Source organism: Podarcis melisellensis, assembly GCF_964234715.1.
Source record: "Podarcis melisellensis genome assembly, chromosome: 5".
Classification (NCBI taxonomy): domain Eukaryota; kingdom Metazoa; phylum Chordata; class Lepidosauria; order Squamata; family Lacertidae; genus Podarcis; species Podarcis melisellensis.
This window is the reverse complement of record NC_138537.1, coordinates 4,848,002-4,861,949: the sequence shown is the minus strand read 5'-3', so window position 1 is coordinate 4,861,949 and position 13,948 is coordinate 4,848,002. Positions and strand designations below refer to the sequence as shown.

The 13,948-nt window shown below is 47.5% G+C and overlaps 1 protein-coding gene across 5 annotated transcripts in view; it reads right to left on the bottom strand.

Annotated features, from left to right (window-relative positions):
- DIS3L2 (DIS3 like 3'-5' exoribonuclease 2) overlaps positions 1–13,948 on the bottom strand; it is a 211,185-nt gene that overhangs the window by 91,232 nt on the left and 106,005 nt on the right. For all 5 annotated transcript variants that reach the window (XM_081910808.1, XM_081910811.1, XM_081910809.1 and 2 more), the window contains one exon: positions 8,653–8,826. In XM_081910808.1, coding sequence (XP_081766934.1) covers positions 8,653–8,826 — 174 coding nt within the window. The remainder of the gene's footprint in view (positions 1–8,652; positions 8,827–13,948) is intronic.

Genomic DNA, 13,948 nt, shown 5'->3' with positions numbered 1-13,948 from the left:
ATCTTTGTTGGAAGCCGCCCAGAGTGGCTGGGGAAACCCAGCCAGATGGGCGGGGTACAAATAATAAATTATTATTATTATTATTATTATTATTATTATTATTATTATTAAGAAAAACTAAAACCCCAAGCTCACTCCTAATGCAACTTATTCAGGCTGTAATAACTGGTGGGTGGGTGGGAGCTAAAACTTCTATCTCTGCCTCTGGTGACTGATTGCAATGAGCAGATGATGTCCGACGGTCTTGTTCTTATGAGGCTTGGTGCTTATTGCAAAATATTTACTCAGACAGAAGCCAAAGCGGCTTGCAACAGAAACAAAAGTGGTCAAACGGCCAGGCTCCTAAATCATTTCAGGCAGCAGCTGAGAGCTAACATAGTTGAATACTCCTCTCCAAACACATTCAAACAAAATCCCTGCATACGGAAAAGCAGCACATTGGTGTCCTGGCTCCTACTCCAAAACGCTCACGCAGAGGCTCTTACTTGCAAGTAAGAACGATATATTTAATCAGGCAAACAATAGTATAGGCTCAGTGACACTCTCAACTCCACCCCTGCTCCTTTGGAAATGACCATGAAAGGCCCAAAGCAGTATTTCAACTTGAAATGTAGAATTGCATCCTGAACATGCATGCTAGCTCCCATTCGGATCTCCTAGCACAGCATGGAGGCCATGCAGGCATGCTGAACCAGAGGCCTCCCTTCACTCAGTCAACTCATTTCACAAAGACAAAATGTAAACTATAAACACACTTCAGCAACAACCGTCATCCACGAGAGGTGAGAGCTCAGCTATGGCCTTTTGTTTACTACAGTTTGGATTTTGTGGGTCTCGTTTAAACTTTAACAAGGCACCGCCATGACATTTAACCGTAAAAGTGACTGCATGTCTAGACAACTGCATCTTGAAGCTGGTCTCATTTCTCTTCCCATTGTGAGCAGACACAAGGGAACGCTGACCTGCGAGGTATTCAGCCCGGCACCCAGACTTCTGCGCACTTGCTCTCTTGACTCAAGAGGGCTGGCATTTCAAAACTGGGTGTGGTATTTTTAGATCCTTGAAAGTCTCAATCATTGTTTCTAGGACCTTGCTGAGCTCCTTCTTGGAACGATGCATCTCAGGCCTGGAAAACAACCATTTTCACTCGGGAATAGGCGTCCCTCCTTGCTTCAAGCATGTTTTATGCATGAAACAGTATTTTATAGCAACAGCAGGAATACACCCCAAGGCAGGAATCTAAGCTCAAGCATCCATAACAGATGGCCATCCAAGCTCTGCTTAAAAATCTCCAAGGAAGGAGAGTCCACCACCTCTCGTGGTAGAGTGTTCCACTGTCGAACAGCACTCACTGTCCGAAAGTTCTTCCTGACGTTTAGTCGGAATCTCCTTTCTTGTAACTTGAAGCCACTGGTTCAGATCCTCCCTTCTGGAGCAAGAGAAAACAAGCTTGTCCCTCTTCCATATGACAGCCCCTGAGATATCTGATCATATCTCCTCTCAATCTCCTCTTCCCCAGGCTAAATATACCCAGCTCCTTCAACTGTCCCTCATCAGGCTTGGTTTCCAGACCCTTAACCATCATGGTTGCCCTCCTCTGCACACCTTCCAGCTTGTCAAAATCCTTCTTAAACCGTGGTGCCCATAATTGGACACAGGACTCCAGGTGTGGTCTGACCAAGGCAGAATAGAGCGGGACTATGACTTCCCTTGATCTGGACACTAGACTTCTGTTGATGCAGCCTAGAATAGAATTAGCTTTTTTTTGCTGCTGAATTACACTGTTGTTCTTTAAAAAAGAAAAGATCTGGCTATGCTAACCCCATCTATCATTTTTTACAGACACCAGGACTCCTATCCTGCCAAAAAACGTAACAGAAAGCACAGCTATACAACAAATCATTCTGGTTAGAGTGAAAGCTAAACCTGTTTGTGACTGCAAGGTACACACATCCATAATAATCTAGCTATTGCGACCCAGGGAAACATAATATGTCCTCCTGCTAGATTTCTGTGGGTTGGAACTGGCACCCCATCAAAGCACCAGTCTGCTCCATAAGCTGCAAGCCACCAGCACTAGTCTACAGCTAAATTTTCTTACAGAGGCAAAGAGGATAGGGGAGAGACCAGGAAAGCTTCAAGAAGCAAAGTTTCAGCACCATCAATACTCCTCAAATGTCCACCTTGACGTAATAAAGGAATCTGGCCCTGCTATTTTTGCTGAGATAATGAGATTTCTGGGCTCCTGTGATCCACTTATGCTCCCACTCTCACTCCTACACAGGAAACCCACTTGCATCATCATGTCAAACAACTTTTAATCAGGAGACACCGGCTCATCTAATCCTGCTGGGCTGAGACAGGCTTTCTGTCAGATGGTTTTGTGCATCTGAAAGTCTTCCGCCTTGTCTAGGCTGAGAAGCTGGTGAGACAGGGCTTCAGGGCTGCCATTTTGTATTACAGCTCAGAAGTTAAGACCTGCTCAGGCTTGGTCCCAAGTTATCAAGAAGCTGTCATCAACTGCAGGAGATGGGGAGGAGAGTGGCTTGTTAAAACCCACAATTGCAGTCTCCTAGGTTAGATAGAATTAATCTATTGATATCACGGGAGAACAGGCCACTGAGACCATTTGGTGTCATTCTCAGACTTGTTAACTCCACTGCTCAGCCCTAACGCCACATCATTTATTAATAAGTTAACTTCCAAGTGCAGATTCTTGGGAGAATACATTTCTCTCCATTGCGAGAGCCGGCCGTTTACGCCAACTCTCTTCTCCCTCTCGCTTTCCCAGTTGCCATTCCATTGGTTTTGCCAAAGTTTGTGCTCCTTTCTGTTCTTCTCATTTGGGCAAGCCTTGTTTCCTCAAAGGAGCCTTCTTTCCTTTCATAGCTTCCATCAGGCGACAGAATGCTCCTCCATAGAAAACAATATCCCCTTAAACAGAACACAAGCACATCAGGGAGAAGGATCCTAAGCCTGGCTCCCAACATGCTGGTTTTCCACACAGAGGGTTTTATTCCGGCCGGCTGAAATTCAATTCCATCTTGCGATTCCCTTGCTTGTCATCTGAATTGGCAGCACCCCAACCCAGGTCAACCATCTCAGGGAGAGCTAGACACACCGGCAAATTATATACATGGGGGTACTAAGCTCAAATAAATTGCTAACATGAAGCGGCAGGCCTGAATAGCTCAGTTGGTTAGAGTGTGGTGCTGATAACACCAAGGTTGCAGGTTCAATCCCCCTATGGGGCAGCTGCATATTCCTGAACTGCAGAGGGTTGGACCAGATGCTCCTCAGGGTCCCTTCCAACTCGACAGTTTTATTATTCTTTAGCCCCCTTTCCATGCCTATGAACCAACTTATATCCCATTGTTTCCACCACCACACTATCCCTTTTCCTTAACTCTAATTTAAAATGGCTTTTAATGCTGTTTTGATACTGTTACCCACCCTGGGACCTTAAACAGTGAAGGACAGGTAATAAATATAATAGCAGCAGCGATAAACTACTCGACTTGAATGAGACCCATTAATTTGTGGTTTGGTGCACCTCCGTTGGAGAACAGGTTCTGACAGACGGCAGCCAGGCTTAGCAACCTCCACACCACCAGTCGTCGTCCCCACAACTTATCAGTTCCCTGCACATTTCTACACATCCTGTTCCAGGAGCATAGGTTTTGCTGTTCCTAGAGTTATCACCAGCTTGTGGCATGGACAGTTTCCAGGCACTGAGCTATTTTATCAGATCTGCGCCTTCCACCTGCTGAGGGAACCCTCTGTCCCCGGGAGCCATGCTCCTTCCCTTCCAGCTCCCTGAGCCAAATCTGTCCCCTCCACCTCTCCTTTTGTCAGCTGACAAGCCTCTAAATATTAGCGTTGCTAATCCCAACGGGCGGGCAGTGCTACAATGCAGGGACTTTCCCATTGCCTGGAGTTTCCAGCTAGAAACAGTGCTGAGAACAGCACCTCCATGCCTAGGACAGAACAAAAGCCAGGCGAGGAATGCTTTGGCACGCTTGTTCGACTGACACTAAGGAAATCTTTAGTCCCCTCGGAAGATCCTGCTTGCCATTTTAAGTAACATCCATAATCACCTGGTGCCATATCTCTGAACCCATGCAGATTTCAAGTGGATCACCTTGATCCATGTCAGAACACCAGGGAGTGGTGGGTGCAAACTGATGAGTGGGGCAGAGGGAGAAGCAGGGCTGGAGACTGACTTGGAAGAAAGTGTCAGTGGATACAGAGGAACCTGTATCAGCCGGAAGACGAGAGGCAGAGGCAGGAGAAGCTGCAGGATGGAAGAGCGAAGAACAAGTGCAGGAGAAGGGAGAGGTTGATCAGGCTGGTGGGAAGTCAAGGGCTCCCAAACCATTTATTTATTTGACTGACTGACTGACTGACTGACTGGTTGGTTGGTTGATTGATTGATTGATTGATTGATTGATTTACTACCCTTCATCAAAATATCTCAGGGTGGTTCACTGTCTCCTCCTGCCCACTGTCTCCCAGGACCAGAGGAGAACTGAAGAGGGAGGAGCAGAAACAGGGTGCAATTGGGCATAGTCTCTGCCTGCTTGCATGCAGCTTGGATTCTTCCCCTTTCTATCAATGCCTCTTTAAAAAAACAAAAAAACTGTTCACTTAATGGACCCTGCCTCTATAACCCTGACAACAACCCTTCAATGTTGGCCAGCCTTATTCACATGCTGCAGCTAAGGAGACTAAAGCTCAGGAAAAGAGGAGTAGTGCATTAGGCCAGCTCATGTATTTGTGACCATGGGCCAGACCTCACCTGTCTCACAGCTCCTAACTAACCAGCAAACTAACTCAGTCAAGAATCCTCTGCCTCTAAACTTCTCTCAAATGTGGGTGGGGAGACCCCCAGAACCACAGGGGGTCCTCCTTGGAGATTCCCATCTATGAAAGCAACGTTTCATTAACTCCGCCTACAGGGATGCAGCAGGCTCATTAACTACTGCCGGTTTTAACAGAGCTCCTCTTCTGGGCTTAGGTCTCTCAGGCAACAATGCTTGTTTGCTTGTCTGTTGTATTCAAAGCCTGGCACCCCTAACGTCTGAGACAGGGTTTCAGGGTGGCTTAGAACAAACTCCCCATTTCGGACGGCAACCCACCTCACAGATCCGTCCGATTTCCTTGCCGCAACACCCTTTTAACTGCACTAGGTATTTTTAGTTCATTGTTTTCTATTTTGGCAGCTGAGAAAGTGCAGTGTGTAATTCTACCTCCAGTTTCATATTCCTTCTTAAAAGTGAATACAACATCCTGTTTATAATAATAAAATCACTGGTTGGCAGGATGACACTCGGTGGAAAAAAGAGGGAGAGAGTGAAGAAGAGAGAGAGAGAGAGAGAGAGAGAGAGAGAGAGAGAGAGAGAGAGAGAGAGAGAGAGAGAGAGAAAGCAACTGGAAAATTGAGAGCCAGCACATTTTGGTGCCAAGTTTCACATTTGCAACGGTCCAGAGGAGGTCACAGGTCTCGCTCGCAACCGAAGGCGAGGAGTGAAGAACGATCCCCACAAACTCTCCCTTGTTAGACCATGTACGCCATCTCCTTTCGAGCAAGGGATTTGCCCTTTTCAGGAAAAGTGACGTGAGGCTTTTCCCGCAGTCATCCGAACAACAGGAGACATGGAAAAGGCAGTGCGGCTCAGCCCAGAATGACCCTTATTTTCTCTCTCTCTCTCTCTCTCTCTCTCTCCAGGATTTGGGGTTTTCTTTCTTTTCCCACTCTGGGAGGACTTTCCTGGCTAGGTTGCTTGCCCCAGTTTAGCAGCAAGAGAAACAAAAAGATATGAATGAAATTAAAAACACTTGGAAGAAGCCACAGAAGCAGCTCTGGGGTTTCTTAGGTTCACTTAACATTTCCTTCCCCAGTGTTGCCCCTGCGCCCTGGGTGGAAAGTTGCGCTTCAACGTTTCCTTTGACACACACCCCTTGCTTTTCTCCTGCACTCTGTGCCATAAAAACTGGCAAGGGGGGAGGAAGGCAAGGAAAAAGACAGAAGGAGGTGGAGAGGAGGAAGAGGCCTTGGACCCTGCAACTTTGGCCGCTCCATCCCTTCAGCCTTCTCAATGCCGTTTGGAATTCCAAAATAACACATCGCCGTTTCCACCTTCGCCTTTGCTTGCTTTGTTCAGCTGTGAAACATTGGCTCTAATCAATCCAGCCAGAAGAGCAAAAAATAAATGAAACTGTGCCCCCCGCTTCCTTAAATGAAGACATATCGGACATGAGAAATGCAGCAATTTTATTTTTCACTGTTCTCAGAGAGGACAGGACAAGAATGGATGGACTCCTATTGCAGGTAAAGGTAAAAGGTAAAGGACCCCTGGATGGTTAAGTTCAGTCAAAGGCGACTATGGAGTTGTGGCGCTCATCTCGCTTTCAGGCCAAGGGAGCTGACGTTCGTCCACAGACAGCTTTTCCAGGTCGTGTGGCCAGCAAGACTAAACCGCTTCTGGCGCAACAGAACACCATGACAGAAACCAGAGCACAAGGAAATGCAGTTTATCTTCCCGCTGCAGTGGTACCTATTTATCTACTTGCACTGATGTGCTTTCAAACTTCTAGGTTGCCAGGAGCTCAGTGGTTTAAGTAGAACTTCTACAGGTAAGCAAAGGAACAAGCTGCCTTCCTCCCTGGAAGGGATTTTCTCAAGAGAAGGTGGAGGTGGGAAAGGCATTTTAAGGAAGTCTGTAGTACATGGTGGCTTACGTAGAGAGCAGGGGCTGCGTCTCCTGGAAACTTGGCAACCTGGAACACACTGTCTGCAGCAGCAATGGGCTCTTCCGCCCTGAGGGTAGAAAGGTCTTGGGCTATATCACTACAGACTGCAGGTGGGAGTTTCTGCTGTGTGTGCATACACAAAATCCCTGTACATATTAGATTAGTGTAAGAACATAAGTGTCCTGCAGCTGGATCTAGAGGCCAGCGGCTGATCTAGTCAAGCATCCTGTTCTCACAGCGGCCAACCAGATGCCTATGCCCTCAAGGGAGAAGAGTTTTAATCTTTTTCAAACCCTGTTCATCTCCTTGACATGCTGGTTTTCTATATGCAGGAAGGGGTCCTGCTTTGTTGCACGAAAGAGGATTCAACGATACAAATCCCCGCTTGTAACATGAAGTGAAACAGTCCAGAGACAGGGCTCTCGCCACGGTGAGAATTAGGCCTGAGCTCCCGTGGGCACTGGCGGGTTCTGAGGCTCTGCCAGCACTGAAGCAGGAGTCTTAAGGAACAGGGGTGTACGACAAGCAGCACTGACACTCCAAGCAGTGTGGTTTGGAGGCGCTCCTGGACAAGAGCACCGAAGGAACATCACCAGCAGAGGCCTCTCCCATGCTTCGAAGGTGTCTGCTGCCCTGATCAGCCTAATAGATGGGCCAGGCACCCATTAGCCAGCTAGTCAAAGCAACTGTTCCTGGCGCTCTAGGGTGCCCAGTCGTGCCCCAGCCCCCAGAACTCACACTCTGGTTTGGAGAAGAAGGCGTGCAAGAGCTCAAGCACAAGAGCACTCTCCCCTTCTTGCAGTTTCCAGCAACTGGCATTCAGATGCACTGCTGCCTCTAGCTCTAGAAGGAGAGCCCTCGATCCCAGATGCTTTCCGCGTGCCGCAGAATTTGAGGAAGTGGAATACCGCAGTTAGTGCAGATAACTGCAGCGTGATTGCTGACAGGAGTGAAGCCTTGCCAGCATGTTATACTCCTGCTCAGAGATCTGCACTGGCTGCTGATTCATTACTCTCTGGAACTCTCTGCTGTATTGTTTTTGGCATCTGTTAAAAACCTTCATTTCAACAAAGCTACCCAGACATGTCAAAAGCTGCATGTTACAATCACTTATGGTTTTATTGCGTGCAATAGTTTTAAAAATACTGATTTTCTTTATCTTTCGTTAACATTTCGTCTCAACTTGTTTTTTAAAATTTTCTTTCGTCTGACTTTTTTAAATGAACCTTTTAAGTTGTTTTATGTGATCTGCTTAGAGGCTGGCTGGCAATCCGAGCCAATATCTGTAGACTCAAGAGATGGGCCTCTGATGAGCTACGCAGCTTATGAAAAGGGAGGAAGCAAAAGCTGCTCTCAGCGCTTTCGTTGCAAAGAGTGCATGAGCCACCGAAGCCCACAGGCAGGTCTGAAGATTTCCAACAATCCTCGCCACGTTTTCTGCTTTCCATACGCTGGTCAACAGACACGACCCATAAACCGTGTTCTACAAAGTTGACAGTTTTATTATCAAAATGTGCCCGGCAAGAAGGATCCACGCTACTGAGAAACCTGCTACTGTCGCAGTCACAATTAGATCCATGAAAAAGAAAAAGAAATTAAAGGTACTGTCTGTACATTTTGCACCCCACCATGCCAAAAGCTGTAATACTGGACCAAAAATAAATAAGTAAAGGCCCCAAAGTTCTCCAGTCTGAGCCTTTCGTTCGAATATGCCCTCCTGTCCTCACAAGTCCTTTAAAGGCAAAACTTCCCAAACACAGTAGCTGTCTTCATCCAACCGAAACTCGAGACAACTTGGCCTATTTTCCCTGTGAAAGAATCCCAGACCAACTGCAGCCCCATCCCAAGGCAACCTGCAAGGGGACAAGAGGCCTGAAAGAAAACGGCTGAGATTTTTACCTTAAATCTCTCCTCTTGGCAAATTCTTCTGGTGGGATAACCCAGGGGAGGCTCTGGGGGAGGCACTGCAGGACGTCTGGCTGGAAGTCCGAAAAATCCACGCCGTATTCCGTGAGGATGCCTTCCGTTTCCGGCTCAATTTCACCAGCCTGCCCGAGACTTTGAGCCAACTGCCTATGAAAAGGAGACACAGAAGTCGAAGAAGATGGGCATAATCATTTTGAGCAGGTTACAGGATACTTTAACAACCCCCAATGGAGCATGCAGGTGAGGTGGCGGGGTTGTTCTCTATTGAGCTAGAGGAGAGAGGGAAACGGTTAAGAGGATACAGCAGCCTGCTCCATCCTGATGCTGTCCAGACAATATAATAATAATAATTTATTATTTATGCCCCACCCATCTGGCAGGGTTTCCCCAGCTACTCTGGGCGGCTTCCAACAGAATATTAAAATACAATAACCTATTAAACAGTAAAAGCTTCCCTAAACAGGGCTGCCTTCAGATGTCTTCTAAAAGTCTGGTAGTTGTTCTTCTCTTTGACATCTGGTGGGAGGGCGTTGCACAGGGCGGGCGCCACTGCAGAGAAGGCCCACTGGCCACACAGGCTAAGGGTGACAGGAGTTCTATTCGAAAACATCTGGAAGGCACCAAAATGGGGGAAGGCTGGGGCACACTTTTTGCTGGATTACAATATGCATGAAACCTTGCAGAGCAGCAGAAACCAACCTGCCTATATTCTACACTTGGGAGGGGAGGCCCCACACAGTAGACAAGAAAGTCAGGTCTGAACACTAAAGACCCAGGCTCAAATTCTTCGCTCAGCTGGAAGGGAATCACCCTGGCTACTGCTTGATCACACGACTGCCTGCTAGCTTGTAAACTAATTGCAAGCTCTGAAACACTTTCTGGGCATTGTATTAGAAAGAAAGATTAGAAATCTTTACCCTGCGGCAAAAGATTTGAAGGAAGGGAGAAGTTCTTCCTTAGGGATTGCCACATACATGCAAGGATTAGTTACAAAAGTGGCCTGAATATAAGCCTCACTTTTTCCCAAATTCCGACCATGAAAAGTTAAAGTGCATCTTAATTTCACGACCTTACAAAAACTGGCCTTTACGATACCACTGCTGAAACAGATATACAGTAAAATGGAACGGGTGTGAGTGCCTGCAGATTTTTAAGGGAGCGAGTTATATTCAGGTATTGTCTTTTCTTCTTCTTTCCTCTCGAATTTTAAAGGTGCGGATTATATTCGGGTGCAGCTTATATTGGGGCCAATACGGTATCTTGATGCCGGTGGCCAACAAAGTGGTTCTCTCCAGCTCAGGGAGAGACGAGGGTGGAGTCACTCTCCTGCTACAGATCTCCATTTGGCTTCCCCTGGCTTAAAACACACCGGTTCAGACTTAAAGAAGGGGAAGGGAGATTAGTAGCAAGGTTCAAAGACCTATTCTTGGATAAATTCAGGATTAAGTTGCCCAGCACATTGCTGCAGGTGCTTTTTACATCCAGCAAGAAAGGGCCACAAACAATGAGATCTTCCCCACGGGACAGGACAATACGTTGTGCAGACCTGCATCAGACAGAGCTAAGAGGCAGACATGACTGGTTCTTGGAGAAAATGGGTTGCGTAGAGCAGTCTGGCCTGGCAACAAGGATGAGTCATTTGAAAAAGAAAATTATTCTATCATTACGTTTGTTGGGGAAATCTCCGAGACAAATGGCGAAGTTGCAAGTTACAGGAAACAAGGAGGTTTCCCAGACGCAACACTGAGGACTCAAGCAGAGCTGTTCTGCGCAGAGCTGAATTGTTAGAGGCAGGCAAGCCATCTACCCTGTGCAGGAAAGAAAGCTTTTTCTACACCTAGGTGAGACATGTGCCTTAATCCTTGGCACATCCAGGCCCCTCCACGGTTATGCATACCGTATTTTTCGCCCTATAGGACGCACTTTTTCCCCTCCAAAAATGAAGGGGAAATGTGTGTGCATCCTATGGGGCGAATGCAGGCTTTCGCTGAAGCCTGGAGAGCGAGAGGGGTCGGTGCCCCACAAGGTTGGGGGACAGCTGGGAGGCGCAGCACGTCCTCCCGCTGTCCCCGGACTTGATCTGCAGGCTGGCGGTGGGGAGAAGAGCACCTCTCCCCACTGCCTGCCCTGCAAGCTCCGGGGACAGCTGGGAGGCGCAGCGCGTCCTCCCGCTGTCCCCGGACCTGGTCTGCAGGCGGGCGGCGGGGTGAAGAGCGCTTCTCCCCGCTGCTGGCCCCACAAGCGCCTGGGGGGGGAATTTTTTTTTCTTTATTTCCCCCCCCCAAAAAAAATTGGTGCGTCCTATGGGCCGGTGCGTCCAAATGCAAGCACTTTTGTGCAGGAAAGGGAAAGAGAAGCAAAGTCCAACACCAACGCCGGCCTGAGCCTGGATCAAGGGATTTTTTGCAAGCAGCAACAGCAAGTGTTAGAGACTCAGCAGAACTATTGGTAATGAGGGCCAGACGTATTTGCACTATCACAAATGGTGTGTGTGTGAAAAAACTGAACTGTTCACAGTTCTTATCCGTTCCCTTTTTGTGATGCCAGTCTTGGCATTACTGCTCCCCAGGGAACTTCCTTAATACCCTTCTGCAGATTCCCAGACAACACTGACGTCCTGCTACAGAGAACAGCAAGAGGGTATCTTAGGCGGTTGGAAAAGCAATGGTAATGTTGTGTAGATGCATCCGTATTAACTGGCAGATCTCAGCCAAAGGGCCTCAATAACATCGAACAACTAGGAGCTACTCCCAGTTTTTCACAAGTGTTTCCAGTAATGCCAAAAAGCACCTCCCCTTTGGGTGATTTGTCCACACTCCATACAAAAATATTTGAATACTCACTTTTATAATGCCCTTCACTTGCCCTCACTGCCCAACTGCACTCAGTGACCTCATTTTGTAGCCACAGCCAACTAGGTAATTAGCAAGGTGACCTCACTGCATCACCCAGGTAAGTAATTCAGGAAAGAGGGAGGAATGTTGCCAAAATGCAGGCAACAAAGGAAACAATGGCACCAGGCAAGAATTTTTTTTAAGAGGACAATAAATCTTCGTAATATCTAAGTGGCTGCATTTTCTACATTTTCAGGAAAAACGCCTACGCCACTGAATTTGGTATTGCAAAATCGAAACTGGAAAGCGTTCGCATCAGCTCTTTCTCAGCTCAAACTGACCCAAGCTCTATCAATCTCAGGCACTTGCCCATGTTGAAGGGCAAAGTTTGGTGGGTGGTGGGAGCCAATGCAGCTTGGGGGCTCAGCTCTGACTGATTTGCCAAGGGTGCCCTTGCTCTCAAAAACCAAAGAGGCAACAGAGGTCAGGAAATGATAGTAAGGTCAGTGTCAAGACACTCAGTGAGGCCTCCAGATCTTCGGACACTTGCACCCAGGAAACCTTGGCGTATTCCGGCCAAGTGTCCCAAGCGATATCTCTAAATCCTGACCCCTCCAGAGATGCAAAATGCTTAAACCTGAAGCACCTGCACACCTGCCTCTTATCTGCCTCTTGCAGTTGCTCTCTTTCAGGTGAAGCTATGAGCCAGCCAAGGGCAGTGCAGGTACCACCCTAAGACCTGTAGGGGGATATGATGGGATTCTTTCACCTTCAGCTACACACACACACACACACACACACACACACACACACAACCCATTACCTTTCCTCTGCTGCTACTTTCCCCACGAAAAGCAAACTGCAAAAAACAACAACACCCTCCTCTGTTCACCTGTCAAAGCAGCCACCTTCCAAGAGGAAGGACCTTTCGATTGACCACCAGGTGGCACCCAAGAGTTGCGGAAGTGAACCCCCCTCCCCTAAAAGCACACCACCAGGACACAGTCCAGGTTTCACTCGCCCCTGATCAGGATCCACTTCCAAGGGGGATTCGGAGGGCACAACCTCAAAGGAAACCCCATTCTCTTTTTCATATTTCTTAGGGTAAGCGGCAGGGCAGGCAGAGAAGGTTCGTACCACTCAAGACCAACGTCTTCCAGGTGGGGCGGGGCGGGGCAGTCCCTGGCAAGCTGCAGGCAGTGACACCATTGGGTCACCACTAGGCAGAGGGCCTTCTCAGTAGTGGCGCCCGCTCTGTGGAACACCCTCCCATCAGATGTCAATGAGATAAGTAACTATACAACCTTTAGAAGACGTCTGAAGGGAGGTTTTTAATGATGTTTCATTATGCTTTTATATTCTGTTGGGAGCCGCCCAGAGTGGATGGGGCAACCTAGTCAGATGGGTTGCATATAAATACTAAATAATAATAATAATAATAATAATAATAATAATAATAATAATAATTGCCACTTAATCACTTAAGATGATGATGATGATGATAAATTTATACCCCACCCATCTGGCTGGGTTTCCCCAGCCACTCTGGGTGGCTCCCAATAGAATATTATTATTAATAATAATCATAAAAGCGATAAAAGATCAAACATTAAAAACCTCCCTATACGGGGCTGCCTTCAGATGTCTTTCAGCCAGCAGCCACATGCTGGAATGACTACAATGTGCTCCATGTGCAGCTTCACTTGGCTTGGTCCAGAAGATGCAGCCAGTGCCGAATGCGGCACCAAGATTGCCATGCTAGGCTCCTGCTAAGGGAGCTGTACTGCTTACCACTATGTTACCAGTGCAGTTCATGATTTGACCCTCAGCCCTGAATAACCTGGGACCAGGTTACCTAAGGGACCACCTTGCCCAGTATATTGCTGCCTGGCAGCAGCACTCCTCAAATGGTTGACTGCTGAGAATGCTACATACCCCCAGCAGTGGACTTCATGTACACTAGGAACTGGGCTTTTAGTGTTGATGCACCAGTCCTCTGGAATCAGTTACCTACGGCTGCCTTGGGCTCCTTCAGGAGGAAGGGCAGGATATAAATTAATCAGACAAGTGCCCAGTGTTTTTGACATTAAGGCATCTACTGAAGCATCTTTTTGTTTGAGAAGGCTTCCCCCTTAAGTGTGACCCAGTCATTTTATAGGAGTATTAACTTTAAAACTGTAGGTATTGCTTTATAGCTTTTAGCATACTGAGTCTGTAACCTCTTGTGCTTTGATTTTATTCTTTTGACTGCCAAGGTGGCTTATGAAACCTGCAAATACATAAATAAATACAGTCGTACCTCGGGATAAATACGCTTCAGGTTGAGCGCTTTCGGGTTGCGTTCCGCGCCGACCCAGAAGTAATGGAGCGCGTTACTTCCAGGTTTCGCCACTTCTGCATGCGCAGACAGTCAAAATGACGTCACGCGCATGCGC